Consider the following 15,445-nt stretch of genomic DNA (forward strand, 5'->3'; position numbering starts at 1 on the left):
GTGTGTTAGTGGGATAGGTGTGGAGTGCCAGCACAAGGACCCTTGGCCCATGTGACTGCTGCATAGTCACACATCCATCCTCATACATGCTGTAACCATTTCTGGAGTTCCTTGGAAGATTCAGGCTAATCTTTTGCGCTGTTCCTACATGGGAACAGCAGCAACAGTGATGGACCAAATCTCATCTGGCAGCTTCCCACCATCACCACCACACACCCTGAAGTTTGTGATCCACTTCCTGGGTTTCTCTTTGTTACTGAGCACGCCCCCCATCTACTGCACACACACACAGTTTTTCAGTAACTTTGAAACTTATTGTGATTAAGCTGCTCTGCGTAGCAGAGGAAAGGACAAATCAGGATTCAAGCACAAGGATTTATGATTTACATCAAAACAGTCAAAATACTGCATGGCAGCCACTCCGTGGCTCACACAGATGTGCTGGAGGTGGAAAGTCAGCAGCATGGCACCTAGCTGGTGCTCTGCAAGGACTTACCCCTACGCTGTTCCTCGTGTCCATACTGCAGGTCCTGTCTGAGCTGTAAGGGGCGTTCTTCATTTTTTTCTCTTCTAAGACAGCAGTTCCAAGCAGACTAGTAGGTGAGGATACCTTTTTCATAGCTGAGGACCTATGGTATTAATGCAGTTGAATTTTGGGGTGTTCCAATCTGCAAAGCTCTTGCTAAACTATCCTGGACATGAAAGCTTGATGAGCCACAGCTCATCTGCAGAACTGGGCTCTACAAACGTGGATACTGCCCCTTCCTCAGCGCAGCCTCACAAACACTCCACCGTGGCTGCAGGCTGGGTTCCTCTTCACTTTCTTTTTCTCTTTGCAGGAAATGGAGGTGGGCTCAGGTTCCTGAAACAAAGGGCATTGTTACAGCCATTAAGCAGCAATGGCATAAATCTGCTACATCATGAGACAGACTTTAAAAATACATGGCTCTGAATAACCACAGCATGCTGTATTCTGTGGAAGTTGGTACAGAGCACAGCCCCAGGGCACAGGATAGCAGTTGCACTAGGGTAAAATGTGAAGGCCCCTTGGCTACAGCAGATTTGGAAGCAAAGTTGTCTCAGCTTGCAACATGTAAGCACAGTTACCCTAATGGCTAGCTGGGCTCATCCCACGCTGCCAGCGATTCAAGTCTTCCACTTTTAGAGAGGTTATAGCAGGACCCTGTGAACAGTTGCACAGCAGTGCAATGGTCAGAGCAGCTGTTAAGCAACAGGGCCTCACCGCTGGCTGGAGCTCTGACACAGCCAGCAGCAGCTGAGGCTGAATGTTCCTAAGAGCTGAAAAATGCAGTGTTGTCACAACATCTTGAGGCGATGTCTGAAAAGCCAGCTCTACTTGTCTCCAAACTCAGTATGTGAACTTCTCACCTATTGTCACATTTGATTAAACACGTGCATATATGTTTTCTGTCTCTACCTGCTGATTCAACCTGTCTGCCCCATCTTTGCTGTCAGTGAGCCTGATGCTTAAGGTGACATGAGACCAATTATTGAATTCAGCTGTTGCACACAGGAACACTGTATTACAGGCCTCCACTAACTCTATTTCCAGTCTGAGGTATGAGGGAGGAGAAAAAACCCTTTCTGAAGGAGAGTTCTGATGCAAAAGAGAGATCCTGCAATGCGTGGTAGCTGCTAGGATCTATGGCAGCTGGGGAATGAGGGGACAGCTCCTGAAGTCGCCACTCCAGTCTGAACTGGGCACTAGTTACCCAGCAACATGAACAGCCAGTCACCATGCAAGCAATCAAGGACCTTTCCACTCCCTCTTCTTAATAGGAAGAATTCATATTCTTCTCTGCCAGGGACAAAGAGAAACTGATAAGCCCTCAGGTCAGGATGCAGCAAAGGCTCACTTCAGTGTCCTGTTAACATACTCTCTCCAGTATTTCCAAGCACCACATCTCAGAATCTTAGCGACAACACGTACAAGCAGTGGGACTGCTGTCCGTCCCATACACCGGGAAAGGGCACCTTAGGGTGGCACTCACCAGAGGCAGAGCAGCGGGGCTGCGGGCTCTCCCCCGGCTCTCCCTGAGGCGGCCGATCTCGGCGCGGCAGCAATCCAGCTGGCTCTCCAGCTTTTCCCTCCTGACTCGTTCGGATTCCAGCTGCGCCTCCAGCTCCCTCACGGCCCTGCCGAAAGCAAAGGGGACAAACCAGCTTCGAGCACAGCCAGCCGTGCCCCGGCCACTCCACGCGTGTTTTAAGGAACAGACTAGTGAGAGCAGAAAACAGCACAAATGCAGCGTGCCCCTGGCTCGGGCCCCTATGCAACAAAGCTCTAGTTTCTGCAGCTCCGCCCACCCCGCAGCGGCTGTGCTGGGTGCTTCTGACCACGAGATGGAGACACCTCCCCGCACACCGAGGCAGCGCCGGGCTCCAGCGGGAGGGCTGAAACGCAGCTCCGCGCCCAGCAGCAGCCGGCTCCTCCGCACACATCCTAGCGTGACCGGGTACGAGCACATGAGGAACGATCAAACGAGAGCCTGCTTGACATTTACTGAAAGGAAGCTGAAGCATTGGCTGAGACAGTTGCATAAGTTCTCATCAGTCATACTCGCAATAGCTACTAAATTAACTGAATTTCCCAGAACCGGTTTGCTACCACTTAATTCTGATCTATTCCTGTATATCACTAATTGACCGCAGCAACTGAGTCATCTGGAGCTGAGCTGCCTCTCCTCTGTGCCACAGTGAATTAGCACAGCCACAAAGGTAGGAGACCTGTTCAAAATCTGCTAGAAATCCTTCTCACGTGGCAGTTCCTGCTGTTCACCAAGTACAGTGTTATGGACAATAAATGTTAAAGTAATGGGGTTTTCTGGCACACAGTGTACGTATTTTGGGGTTTGCACCCAGGTCTCTGTAGGTACCCTGAGAAGCAGTACTTCAGTTTCAAAAGCTCAGGGTGGACTTAGGGATGCTCTCTGACCTCCACTAATGGCACATCATTTGAGGCATTGGTTTGAGGTGGTCCAAGCACTTAATGGACATACTCATCTTCAGGGACTGAGAACAATGAGTAGCCAAAATATTTGACAGGTAGAGGTAGAATCAGGGCTATCTTCTTGTGCAGGCTGTAATCCAGCCAGCAATCACTTGTGTTGTACTGCAGGGTTGGCAGGAGACTACAGATGGCCAAATGGATGAAGTCCTTTTTGTTTTAGTGTGGCTAAATTTGCTAAGTGGAAAAGACAGAATGGCTGAAGCAACCTGAGTGTAAGGTAGCCTTAAAGAAGGCTTCAAAGTGGGACATGTTATAAAGTTGACCTTACTTCTGAACCTCCTTTTCATCTTTTTTCATCTTCCTCTCCTCCTCAGTTATTCCTCCCAGCTGTCTGTAGTTGCTGTAGGCAATTTCCAGAAGTTGCTGAAGTTCCTGAATCCTGCGATAGGCCCTTACTGTAAGACAGGGTTCTCCAGGTAGGTAAAATGCATGGAAACAACTGAAGACACTCATGCTGAAGTCCAACAGTCTGGGAGACAGTCTCACACACACAGAGCAGTAACCACACTGCTCAGCACGCACTGAGATATACCTGGCACCCACACAGCACACAGCTCTCAGAAACAAAGAGCATTCCAACGTGGTTTCAGCAGCAGGGATTGTAACTGTTATGTTCTGACTGTCCTGTACCATCCTACCTAACCTTCCACAACTCGTTTGGGTAATCAGAGTCACAGAGATCCTATCAACAAACTCATTCTACAACAGAAAAAAACGTGGCAGCTGATAGAAACTGTGCAACTAGAAATACAGTGCTGTTAGTGAGTGAGGACAGACAATGCTTACTGCGTGCGTTCCTCTTCTCTGCTTTATCCAAGATTAAGTCTTCTTTGCTATCTGTACTCCCTTCCACACCATGTCTTTCAAAAAATTTTATGTTGCTTGAATCCAGTTCTTCATCACTAGAGTTACTGTCCCCAGTTCTTTGAGTCAAAAGTTCCACAGCTGCAAGCTGGCCAAATCTGCACAGAGAACAGTTAACCTACACCAATATAACTCTGTAATCTTGAAATGCACAGCCATGCCCCCCACGAGATAGAAACTCTGAAACAGTTCATGCTCCCATTTAGAGGAGAGAGTTTCAGGATTCGAGGAAGCCTTGGTATACAAACTGTGAGCAGCAATCTCCTCTCCATAGTACTCTGCCACAATGAAATCTTTTTATGATGAAGAAACATATTTTCCTTTGTAGGATTTCTTAACTGAATTCATCAGCAACTACATCATTTTTATTACATTAAAGATCAGCTAGCCTTCTCTAGCTCCCATTTACTTTGGACAGCTGGAGCACACAAGCTCACAATTATCCTATCAGTTAGTTTTCATATTTTATGTCTGACCTTGCTCAAAACAAATGAAATTAAATTTACAGTCTTTTGCAGCTACAGTGTGGCTTTGGTTATCACTCAGAGCTGTAATTCAAGGGCTTGATCAGTTCTTGCTTCATCACTGAAAATCAGGAGCAATTACAACAAAGCTGGCTTGATATTTAAGTAGTAAAATAAATTACAAAAAAAAAAAAAAGACAGAGCTACATCACATGTTCTGCTACCTCTTGGCTACATCCTTTGGAGTCTCCCCAGCATCATTGGTAATGTCACAGTCAGCTCCCATTTCAATCAACCACTGTAAGCAATGGAGATGCCCCCGTCCTGCAGCTGTGGGAAGGAAGGTGCATGTAAGTCAGCTGGATACAACTGCAGCACCTTGAACTTCTTACATCCCCTTTCTGTCATGGTTTAACACGCCTGAGGTTGGCTTCACTAAGACCACAAGGGTGAGATATTATTTCAGAGAAGGATATATTTCAAGATGCTCAAGTCATGGGAAGATCATGCAGTGTGTGTTTGTGCCTTTTTCTGGTCCCTGAAATGTACTTGCAACTCTTGCTGTACCTGAGCTAAACTGAATGTTCTCAGCCCCAAGCACCAGCACGGCTACTGCCCACCCCACATGGTCCCAGTAATGATGTGTCACATATGGGAGACGGTCCTTGGCATGTCTGGATGAAATCTGAGAGCCTTTTTCTTAAGGAAAAATAAACCTGCTTCTGACAGTGCCCAATTTAGAGATGTGTCAGACTGAAATAAAGAAATGTACTGACCATCAGCCATGAATTTCGCCATATCAGAAACACTGGAAGTAAAAATTGGGGATGAAACAACTGTTGGCTAGAAACTTTCCAAGAAAAGGTTGTGGCAAGAAATGTGAAGGAATTTTAAAATTGTTTTTCTCTAATCAAAAAGAACTGTGGGAAATAGTGTTAAAAGCATATTACAAGAATACCTCCCTCTATCTTTTCTCTGCCATTTCTTCTCTCAAACACTACTAAGAAACCCTCAAACACAAGCAGACTGTTACACTGTCATGCTAGGACTCTACTACAGATCAAGGTGTCAGATACCAGAAATGCTGCTGCCTGCACAGTGCACTACCACATTACTTCGTTGTGGTTTTCATAACACATCTCCTCTGTACCAATATGTTGGGTGAATAAAGGCTCGTACCACAGTACAAATCACTGCCATGCCTAACTAGTCCATGTTTCTGGAAATAACATCTCACCCAATTAAAAAAAAATTAATAATGGGGATGTTGTTTTCTTTTGAAAACAAACTGCTTTACCTTGACTTCAGCTTGGTCACTTTGTTTTTAAAGTGACACCTACGCATGCATACATCATAAAATGTTTGCTCTTTGAGCCCTCAGGAAATGAGATGCTGGTTTTCATTAAGTTTATCTAATGAGCAGCCATTTGAAAGCGTAAGTGAAGAAGCCAGCAGCAAACAGTAAAAAGCTCAAACACTGATCATAATTACTGACCTTTGTGCATGAGAGTGGATCCCTTATCATCCCGCTCATTAATATTGATTACTCCACATCTCACTAATCTTCTGAGTACTAACAAGTCCCCTCTGAAAGCAGCATCATGGGCTGGGAAAGCTAAAACTGAAAATGAAACACACATTTTTGAACAGATGCCAGAAATTCCACTAAACATGCTCGTGTTTGTCTCAAACAACTTGCCTCTATGATAACAACTCACTAACAGATGTTCCATAGCTGTAGTTAGCAAGGGTAATGCACTTTTAATTTGTTAAAATGCAGCTGCAAATCTCGGATTGTTCATCTTGGACTTGACTAAACCTGTCTTGGTTATGGCTACAGGCATCTTATACAGTTAAGAGGTTCATTTCATAAATCTGAAATGACAAATATACCTTTGTTTTACAGTTAATGTTCAATTACTGGTGGTAACAGTAGTCATCTACATACTCAGATTTCCATAGTCTAAGCAAATATATAAACTATATTACCTCTTCTTGCTTAGAAACCACTGATGCAGGCAATTTGATTTTTCTAGGTTTTTTTCATAGGTGGAGAGTGTGTGTATATCTGTGAGCACAGTGACAAAAGCCTAGCAGACATGGAAAGTGAGCACCTGGAGGAGAGGTGAAGGTGCAATCCTCATATCCTTGCTCTGTTCAACATCCTCCTTAGAAACCTTGCCACCCTTGCATCCTTTGCTATGCTGACTGCAGTAGTATTCCTGGTAAGTAACCTTAACTTCAGTGGGATCTCTCCAGGCTAAGCAGTTATTCGTGATCATTAGCAGGAAAATCTGCAAACTCATGAAAATCATACAGTGATTCTGGATATCTGCTGGAGTCTAGGTGGAAGATGAGCAACTTGGTATTCATAGTGCAACACAATCTGAGAAGCTTTACTTTGATTATTGTAAATAATATTTATAAGGTCGTACTGAGTATCCCAGTCTAGCTATCAGTAAGTGCCACAGCTGTACCTTACAATGGTAATATAAAGGTTACAGTTTTGCTTGTACAAGATTTCAGAGTGTCATAGAATTACTATGCCTATTTTAATAGTACAAAGTTTAATCAACTTTTAACATTTGATTCCTACTCACCTTCCTGTGTCTCTAGATGCTCCCCCAATTTTTCCACACCATCAATATACTGCAGAATATTGTCTTTATAGAACCGCTCAGCCAAGTCCCTTGGAGTCTCCCCATGGTCATTCCTGGCTTTCAGCATGTGCATGACACTGGCCATTTTACTGACCAGGAACTTAAAGCAATGCAGGTGTCCTTCCACTGCTGCCAGATGAGCTGCAGCACAAGGGGAAGCCAAGTATGTTAGAGCAGGGCATTGCTGACCACCAGGAAGGCAGTGTTTCCACTACCAATTAGATCTAGCTCCTCTACCAGCACTTTAGACATCCAACCCTGCACAAGAGGGAGCAGCCAGCTGGATAGGGAATACTCAGCTCCTGTCCAGAACAGAGTTCAGCTACAGGCAAAGGAGGTAAAAGAAAGCTGTCAAGGACAGGATCTGCAAAGAAAATTCCCTGGAAGAGCTGACTGCAGCCAACCCACATGACACTGCTAAGAGACCCCAGAGCACAGAGGGGGGCACTGGTGGGGTCTCATGTTCCCCATGGAATGAAATCTCATTCCTTAGCAGCTGTGATCTGGTTTCGTTCTCCTAGGAAGACTACAGAGGGCATGCAAAGGGAGTCTTTGGTTAGGAGTTAGGGCATCTGTTTCAGTCCCACATCCACTTGTGCCACTCCAAACAAGCTGCATTGCACCTCTGCAGCTCCATTACTTTATCTGTAAAACAGCTGTCACATTCACTTTACAAGGCAGAGCTTTGGAGGTACACCCCCTGACATACATATTCCCAATAATACATATATGTATTGATACTATGCTTCTGTTACATTTTTTTAATGTTTACAGTTGTGGCCAGTTGCTGTGGGCAGGAGCTGTTCTGTCCCAGGACAGGACAGAGCAGAGGTGCTTCCTGCCCTGTCCTTTAGGCTACACTGAACTTTAGTTATTCAATACCAGTAGAGTGCTGGGCCTAAAACAAAGTAAGAGGTACAAAATACGTGTCCATTTTTATGAAATAAATCACAGTCTCTAGTCCCATTAATGAGAAGTTACAAAATAAATGCAGTTTAGACTATCACTCCATTTACTGCTCCATGTGTTAACTCAATATGTATTATCACTCCATCAAAATGCTCTGTAAAAGCTGGCTGACATTCTGCAGGCAAAAGGGTTAGCTGCTTCTGATTACCTTCACAGTTGCTAAATATAATCCAGGACAAATAAAAAAACAGCCACTTAAGTCACTTTAAGCTAACTTCTAGCACATTCAAGCAAACCATTCTCAGCTTCCCAGAGCATTAATGCTCTACAAGGTAATAGATATATGCTTTATGGCACGATGACAACACTTACAGAAGGTTGCTAAAACTTGAAGAGAAAATCTGAACTCTGCTGAAATCAGGGCAGTTCTTCCCATTGTCCTAATTTTAGTTGGTGAGTTAGTTAGGAAGAAGTGAAATGAAGAGTTTGGAACTGAATAATCTATAAGGTCCCTTCCAATCCTAGCCCTTCTACGACTACTGGAGTCAGTAAATTTGCACTGCAACAGCAATTTCATTTTAGGCACAAATATTCGTGTTGCCAAATCAATACTTACAAGTTTTAAAGTAATTTATCACCTTTCCACAAGTTAAGCACTGATTGCTGGTCAGCTGGTGCAAAAAAAGTATCAACTTTTACAAATCCACTTTCAAATACATAAGAATCTCAGGGATAAAACTTCACTTTTTGAGATCAAATGTTATTAAGTGCCCATCCTATGCAGAAAGGAGACAGAGAAACTTGAGGTCTTCTGCAAAAATGGCACAGGAAAAATACCCTAAAAAGCTCTACTGTGTCTGTGTCTTTTCAGAGAGTTTCAGTGGGAAGCTGTAGAAGACATAAAGGAATTTGTCATATGCTTTTAACGTGTGCTTCTCAGCAGCTAGTGCCCAGCATGGAGCAGTGCCAGACCATCTCAGACATGCTGAGCACTTGCTTTTGAGACCAAAGCCAAAGAGTTTTGTGATGCTAACATAAAATATGTTGCTTCGTGCTGAGAACTTTGAAAATCTTTATCATGGTTGGTGTTGGGATCCAAACTTCTCCACATTTCATCTCACCTCCTATAAAATCAGACCGATGTTATTTGCTGCTATCTCAATGGGGAGAGAAAGAACTGCAACTGTGAAAAATTCAGGTGTTGCACTACAGTTAAATTAATATGGTATTTATGATTAAATTAATCTTTTTAACTAGTAAAACGTAAGTGAAGCACAGTAATAAAAAGAGAATATGGAGAGAAAACAAATGCTGAAATAATGAACACAGCCCACTCAGGGCACTGAGTGAGCCATAGTTCCTCCAAAAAAACTTAACGTACTGCAGGTAATGAAAGCCTCTGCCATAACAAATGTGCAAAAGGTGCAGTCCTACAATTCTCAAGTTTTAAGCTCATGGTATTGCAACCTCAGTAAATTCCTTTCAGTACTTTCAGGTTAAATGATGGCACTGGCCAGCTAATCTTGAAGCTGAATTACAGCTTTTATTAGCAGTGTTACAAAGGATTTTCTTTCTTCTGGGTGATAAGAGGATCAAATGAAGTATAGCAAAGACTGGACAAACCAGCTTCAGAAGAATAACAAAAAAAATTCTTGACCAACCAGTATGCACAGAGCATATGAGGGGAACTGTGCTGGTATTCACCATCTCTCCATAAAAATAAGTGTACCCAAATGCAAACACAGCTACCTTCTCCATTGTCACCAGAGTGCCTAACAACACGATCCTTCGTTGCCTGAGCCACTACACCAGATGTCCTGGATGCAGGCGTCTCACACCCTTTAACAAAACCCAGCTTTGCAGAGCAGAACACAGACAGCAGTTTTCTGGATAAATGGTGCTCAGCAAAGGATAAAATATTTTTAAATGGATCTTAAAAGATAAATCTAAACCTCCAAAAAAAGGGAAGAAAATATGTTATTTGGAACAAATAATCTAACAGAAGGCAAATGTTAAAGGGGAAATGATGTAACAAGAACATAGGGTTCAGTGATAGCATTCAACTTACAGAGTAATTTGAGGCAGTAGCGTGGTAGGCAAAAGGTCAGTGTTGAAACTATGAAGGCCAAGGAACAAAGAGTGCTCATTTTTTTTACACTAAAAGGCTACACACATGATTTTGAAAAGCATACAGACTACAGATAATACAGAATTAATCAAGACAGGGAAATCAGATGTAAAAGAGAACAAGTGTTTTACCAATCCAGTTAAGAAATAGTTGAATGCAAAAACTTGCATATAAACATGCCAGGATCTGATCACACAGGCACAGCTGTTCAAGTTTGGTATGCATCCAAGAAGGAGCAGATAGCAGCAGAACCTGACTGCTGCCCCACCTGCCCTTCTCCTCCTGTGATCTCCATTGGCACAGGCACAGGGAATGCCCACCTACACAGCACTCAGTCAGGCTGAGCCTGCTTCTGATGTGAGCTGTGCCAGCTCCCATGAGCTCTGAGCCTTGCCAGCAGCAGAAGGAGCTGAACAGGATACTGCTGCCAATCAACGAGTGCTTTGGATTTATGTCTTCCCCCATCACTATAAGAATGGAATAACAAGGCTGATAACATGAAACAAATCATACAGTCATCAATTGGTTTGGTTTGGAAGGGACCTTAAAGAGCATCCATGGGCAGAGATGCTTCCCATTAGACCAAAGCAGTATCCAACCTGGCCTTGAACACCTCCAGTCATGGAATCACAGAATGTCTTGTTTAGTTGGAAGGGACCTCAAAGATGACCCAGTTCCAACTCCCTGACGTGGGCCAGCTGCCTCCCACTAGTTCAGGCTGCCCAGAGCCCATCCAACCTGGCCTTGAGCACCTCCAGGGATGGGGCACCACATCTCTCTGGGCAGCCTGTGCCAGGGCCTCACCACCCTCTGAATAAATAATGTCCTCCTAATATATAATCTCCTCTTTTAGTTTAAACCTGTCTGCCTTTGTCCTATCAAACCATTATCTACTGTCCTATCAATGCTGCCAGTGTGTTGTTCTTTTGTGTTTGTTTTATTTTTTATGATGTGCTATAATTATCACATACACAACAAGGGTTACAAAACCAAACGATTAATCTTGACGTACCTGGAAGGTTTCCATCACTATCCACATCATCTATGCATGCTCCCCATCTAACAAGAAGCTGCAAACAGCCCAAGCGACCATGAAAAGCAGCGTAATGAACAGGCTTCCAGTCATTCTTGTCTGCAATGTTTGCATTCTAAAATGAAGACAGCCTGTTAATTTTTTTTATGAAGCTTAGACACAAGACATATTTTCTAACTAGGAATCAGTGGTTCATTGTGCTACGTTATTTAAGTGAAATCAAATATATTTCCAAATTTCAGCTGTGAAAGTAGCATAAGATGTTGTATTATGTTGTATTTCTTATGAGTTCTTGGCTTTATTGAAATAAAACATACATGCAAGGTATGTTTTCAGACATACTTCTATCACTGTGTTAGTCAGTATTCTTAAATATGCAACCGGATTTCTCTTACCATCTATTATTGTAAAGGATTTGTCCAACTGAAAAAAAAAAAAAAAACATAGCACCTGATCTTCTTTTAGTGATTTTCCCATCCAAATGTTTTTTCCATGTTACTGCTTCTCTCTCCACTTTGGAATCGTTCCCCTAACACCTCTTACAATTAAAAAATGGAAATTTACACTAAAAATAAATTCCCACCGTCACCAACAAGAATGTAGCAACGGAGGTCCTAAACCTCAGTGAGGGTTTGGCATGGAAAAGGGCAGCAGGCTGGCTGTGCACCGGGGAACTGCAAGTACAAGTCTCTCACCGCTCCACTTCGCAGTATGGTTTGCAAGGTGTAGGACTGCCCATGGGCTGCAGCCAGGTGCGACGGAGTGCACCCACGGTCGTCTCGAGCTTCTAAGTTTGCTCCATTTATTAACAAAGCCTACAAGAAATGCAAAGCCTGAGCTCAGTACACAAGCTGAAAGAGCAAACACTGCCTCGCAGGATGACTTGAAATGATCAGCTGGGTATCTCTGGGGTCACCACACAAAATAAATCTGTTAGCAACAAATGAGGGCACTTGTTTTACCAGTGACTTGGTTCCAGCTGTAAAGACACAGAGATGAGATCCAGCTCCAGTAGGAGCACTGATCTTTGTAAGGAAGTGTCCAAACCAAAGGTCTGCCTTACTTTTGCTGGAGAGTGAATATTCCTACATACCTGCATGCAGGCATCCTGCCCACGGATGGCTGCGAGGTGAGCTGCTGTCCAGCCTCTGACTGTCACACATGTCACATCAGCACCATGCTGGAGCAACCAGTGCAGGCACTGCCCAACCAAAAACAAGCTCCTTTTACTTAATAAACTCTTCTTATTTAACTATTTTTATAATGTGTCTGAGGCAAATTTTAACTGTAAGCTAACAGTAGACGTTGCATTTAAAACAGCATCAGCCACTAGGAAATGAGATTGCTTCAAGGCTTCCTCCAAGAGTACAGAAAGCACAGCCAACCTACTAGTTGCAATGACTTTACAGTATGGCTTCTGATTTGACTTTTCCAGATTTAAAATGCAATCTGTGAGAGCATTCATGTGGCACGAGGTAAAATCATTGGGTAAAAAGGTGCAAACATGCTCACTTGAAGTCCAGCTAAAATGAACAGTAGGAGACGTGCCACGAATCAAGTGTAAAGCCCCAATTCATTCATTAAGCTGCTTAGGTATATGTAATCCCCTCTCTCTTCTCACCCTGCCTCACATTATTTTAGCTTTATTCACTTTTTTTCAGCAGGTGTTATTGCTTTCCACAGAAAGCTTAAACAACTATTAAAAAAAAAAGCAAGCTACAAAACTAGTTAAAGCTTTTTGTTATACATCATGATTATTTACTGTCTTCCTCTAGGCTAGTCTCCAGCTCTGCTTCCTTCACTGTTTCTTCCCACCAAGGAGCTTAGTAACAAATGAGCAACAGATAATTTAATAAACTCAAATACACTGATTGCAGAGCAGGAGACTTAAATGGAAAATGGTAGAATTTATAGAGGCAGATAAGGGTGGACAAGCAATCTATTTTTAGGGTTGACAACACAATCATCAGCATTTTCTTGACAGTTTCTGTACCATGAAGTAACAGCACTGCACTTATTATTCTCAAATTTAGAGAGCTTTACATTCTTTCCTTTGGGACTTCATTTTTTATATGGTTATTTACAAGCCTGCTGCTTCAGTAGGATTGTTATAAACATTGCACAAGGAAGCTGTAACAAGAAGGTGAATGTTGTGTTGAATGCACCAGCTCAGTCCTTCTGGAAACCAAATCATTCATGCAGCAAGTACCTGCTCATTTCTGCATCAGTAGTCAATGTTCTCACTTATTAAAATGAATTGTATTTGAACTATTTCTGTAGAGAATGAGGCATGGGACAGAACACTGGTAACAGAACAAACATTTTTGTGTCACTTCTCACCTGGTTCAATCACTCTCAGAACATTATACACATCCTTGTGGATTTTCCAAGCGTTCTGAGTGAAGAGGAAAACACAAGAGGGACAAAAGGAGGCAATGAGACTAGAAGGGAGGCCATAAGGCACACCTCACTTGGAGTAAGAGAACCTCTGATCTTGTAAAATTGACAACATTGATTTCATAAACTGCCTGGGGCTTCAGAAAGGCAAAACTAAATCCTAAAAAACTGTACTTCTTTCCTTAGTGAATACATTTAATCAGGAAAACAAAGAACAGGCAGAGATTATTGATCTAGCTTGATCACAGCTAGCAATGTTGTGTACAGCCTCTCCCAAAAGAGCAAAATATTAACACAGAAAACCTTGCCGTGTTCGAACACTAACAGAATATTTTACCTCCAAGCTTCCAGAGTGTGCAGCACAGTGCAATGGTGTGAACTTGTGGACTAAATCCACCTCGTCAATAGAGGCTCCGCATTTTATCAGTGATGCAAGCTGTTCCACATCACCAGCTTTCACTGCCTCGTGTACACTAGCATAAGTTTGCTTCTTCCTGACATCTGGTGAGGAATAATACAAGCATTAGGCAGCTCAGTCACGTTTCAGAGAGATGAAAGAAGTGATGAATCAAAGAAGCATCAAGGTAACAGTTCACAAGAACCAGCCAAAAGTGCAACCTACAAGAGAGTAACTTGTATCAGCAGGGGTCCCTAGCCACATGTGCTTCCCAGAAACAACATTCAAAAACCTGAAAGAGTCACATCCCCTCCAGCCCCAGAAAAAGGAGAAGAGGACAGAGCAACTGCACCTATGCGTTCAAATACTGGATCAAGTCCACCCCAACACTGACTCTCTTCCAAAGCTGTGGGCATCACAACCTCTTTCATCAACCACACCTTCAGGGGCAAACCAGCTCTCAATCATCGCTCCCTGGGGCCACGCTCCCTGCTGCTGCCCAAGGACGTGGCACAGCAAGGCACGCTGTGCTGGGGGCACCGGGGCCTTCACCAGGTAGGCAAGCCATGCAAACAGCACAGAGACCCATGTCATTGCTCTTGACTGAGGAATCGGTTCAAGCTGATACATGAAAGCAATTCTTCATACAAAGTGTTAGTCATCCCACCTTGTTCTCCTGTTACACCCTCAGCATCACTCTGGCACAGGTTATTCTGTTAGCAGCCCCATATTTTACTCCCACTAAATTCAATAACATTTTCATGGACTTCAGTGGTGCAGAATCAAAAGCAGTGTGGTCCAAAAAAATCCATCACCAGGCCATGGGATCAAATAGTCTATATTTTCCTTCAGGCCTTGTTACTGAGTGACAGTGTAACTGAACACAATGGGAGTAGGATATCTAAATCCTCTTGCAACATTTTGGCATTTTGCCTACATTTGCCAACAAAAATAAGGGATGTAATAAGCAGATGTAATAATAAGTAGCTGTAATAGCTGGGGTGGCTAACTTCAGATAGCTAAGCATACGAGCAACGCAAAAGAATTAGTAATCACCTTTTGGAGTAGTCATCATTCTGGAACCAAAATGCACCAACACTCTTTGATTAAATATCAGGCTGTGAGAAGTCTTGAAGAGCCAGGTTGCTGTTCTGTAAGTCAAGCACGAACAAAATGTTGGTCTTACAGCATTAGAGCCTCAGTTTTCCTGCCCATGAAGAAGAAATAGAGACAATAGTTGGAACTGTTAAGAAATGTGAGATCAAAAATGTTAAAGCATATCAATGAGCTGCTGCTCAGAGGTTCATGACATACATAAAAGCACCAAATACAGTGAAAAGCAGCTGTCACTGTTTACCAGTATCACAGAATCACAGAATTGTAGGGACCTCCAGAGATCATCGGTCCAACCCCCTGCCAAAGCAGCTCCCTAGCCCAGGTTGCACAGGTAGGCATCCAGGTGGGTCTTGAACGTCTCCAGAGAAGGAGACTCCACCACCTCTCTGTGCAGCTGTGCCAGTGCTCCGTCACTGCACTGTGAAGAAGTTCCCACACACATCTGT

The 15,445-nt window shown here is 43.3% G+C and overlaps 1 protein-coding gene across 1 annotated transcript; it reads right to left on the reverse strand.

Annotated features, from left to right (window-relative positions):
* Positions 1-294: 294 nt before the first annotated feature.
* Positions 295-14,984, reverse strand: ANKRD42 (ankyrin repeat domain 42). Its single transcript, XM_065729962.1, has 12 exons — positions 14,940-14,984; positions 13,824-13,987; positions 12,183-12,290; positions 11,785-11,904; positions 11,069-11,204; positions 6,960-7,160; positions 5,855-5,980; positions 4,584-4,689; positions 3,818-3,993; positions 3,300-3,426; positions 2,013-2,157; positions 295-862 (listed from the first exon to the last, which is right to left on the reverse strand). The coding sequence occupies exons 1-12, from the start codon at positions 14,956-14,958 to the stop codon at positions 767-769; spliced, it is 1,524 nt and encodes a 507-aa protein (XP_065586034.1). The 5' UTR covers positions 14,959-14,984; the 3' UTR covers positions 295-766.
* Between the last annotated feature and the right edge of the window lie 461 nt (positions 14,985-15,445).

Source organism: Cyrtonyx montezumae, unplaced genomic scaffold, assembly GCF_038088225.1.
Source record: "Cyrtonyx montezumae isolate F1298 unplaced genomic scaffold, pur_monq_1.0 scaffold_12, whole genome shotgun sequence".
Lineage (NCBI taxonomy): Eukaryota > Metazoa > Chordata > Aves > Galliformes > Odontophoridae > Cyrtonyx > Cyrtonyx montezumae.

Coding starts and splice junctions, on each gene's coding strand:
- ANKRD42 (XM_065729962.1), bottom strand. Junction 12,291..13,823: donor CACACTCTGGAAGCTTGGAG/GTAAAATATTCT, acceptor TTGGTTGGGCAG/TGCCTGCACTGGTTGCTCCA. Junction 863..2,012: donor GCCCCGCTGCTCTGCCTCTG/GTGAGTGCCACC, acceptor CCTTTGTTTCAG/GAACCTGAGCCCACCTCCAT.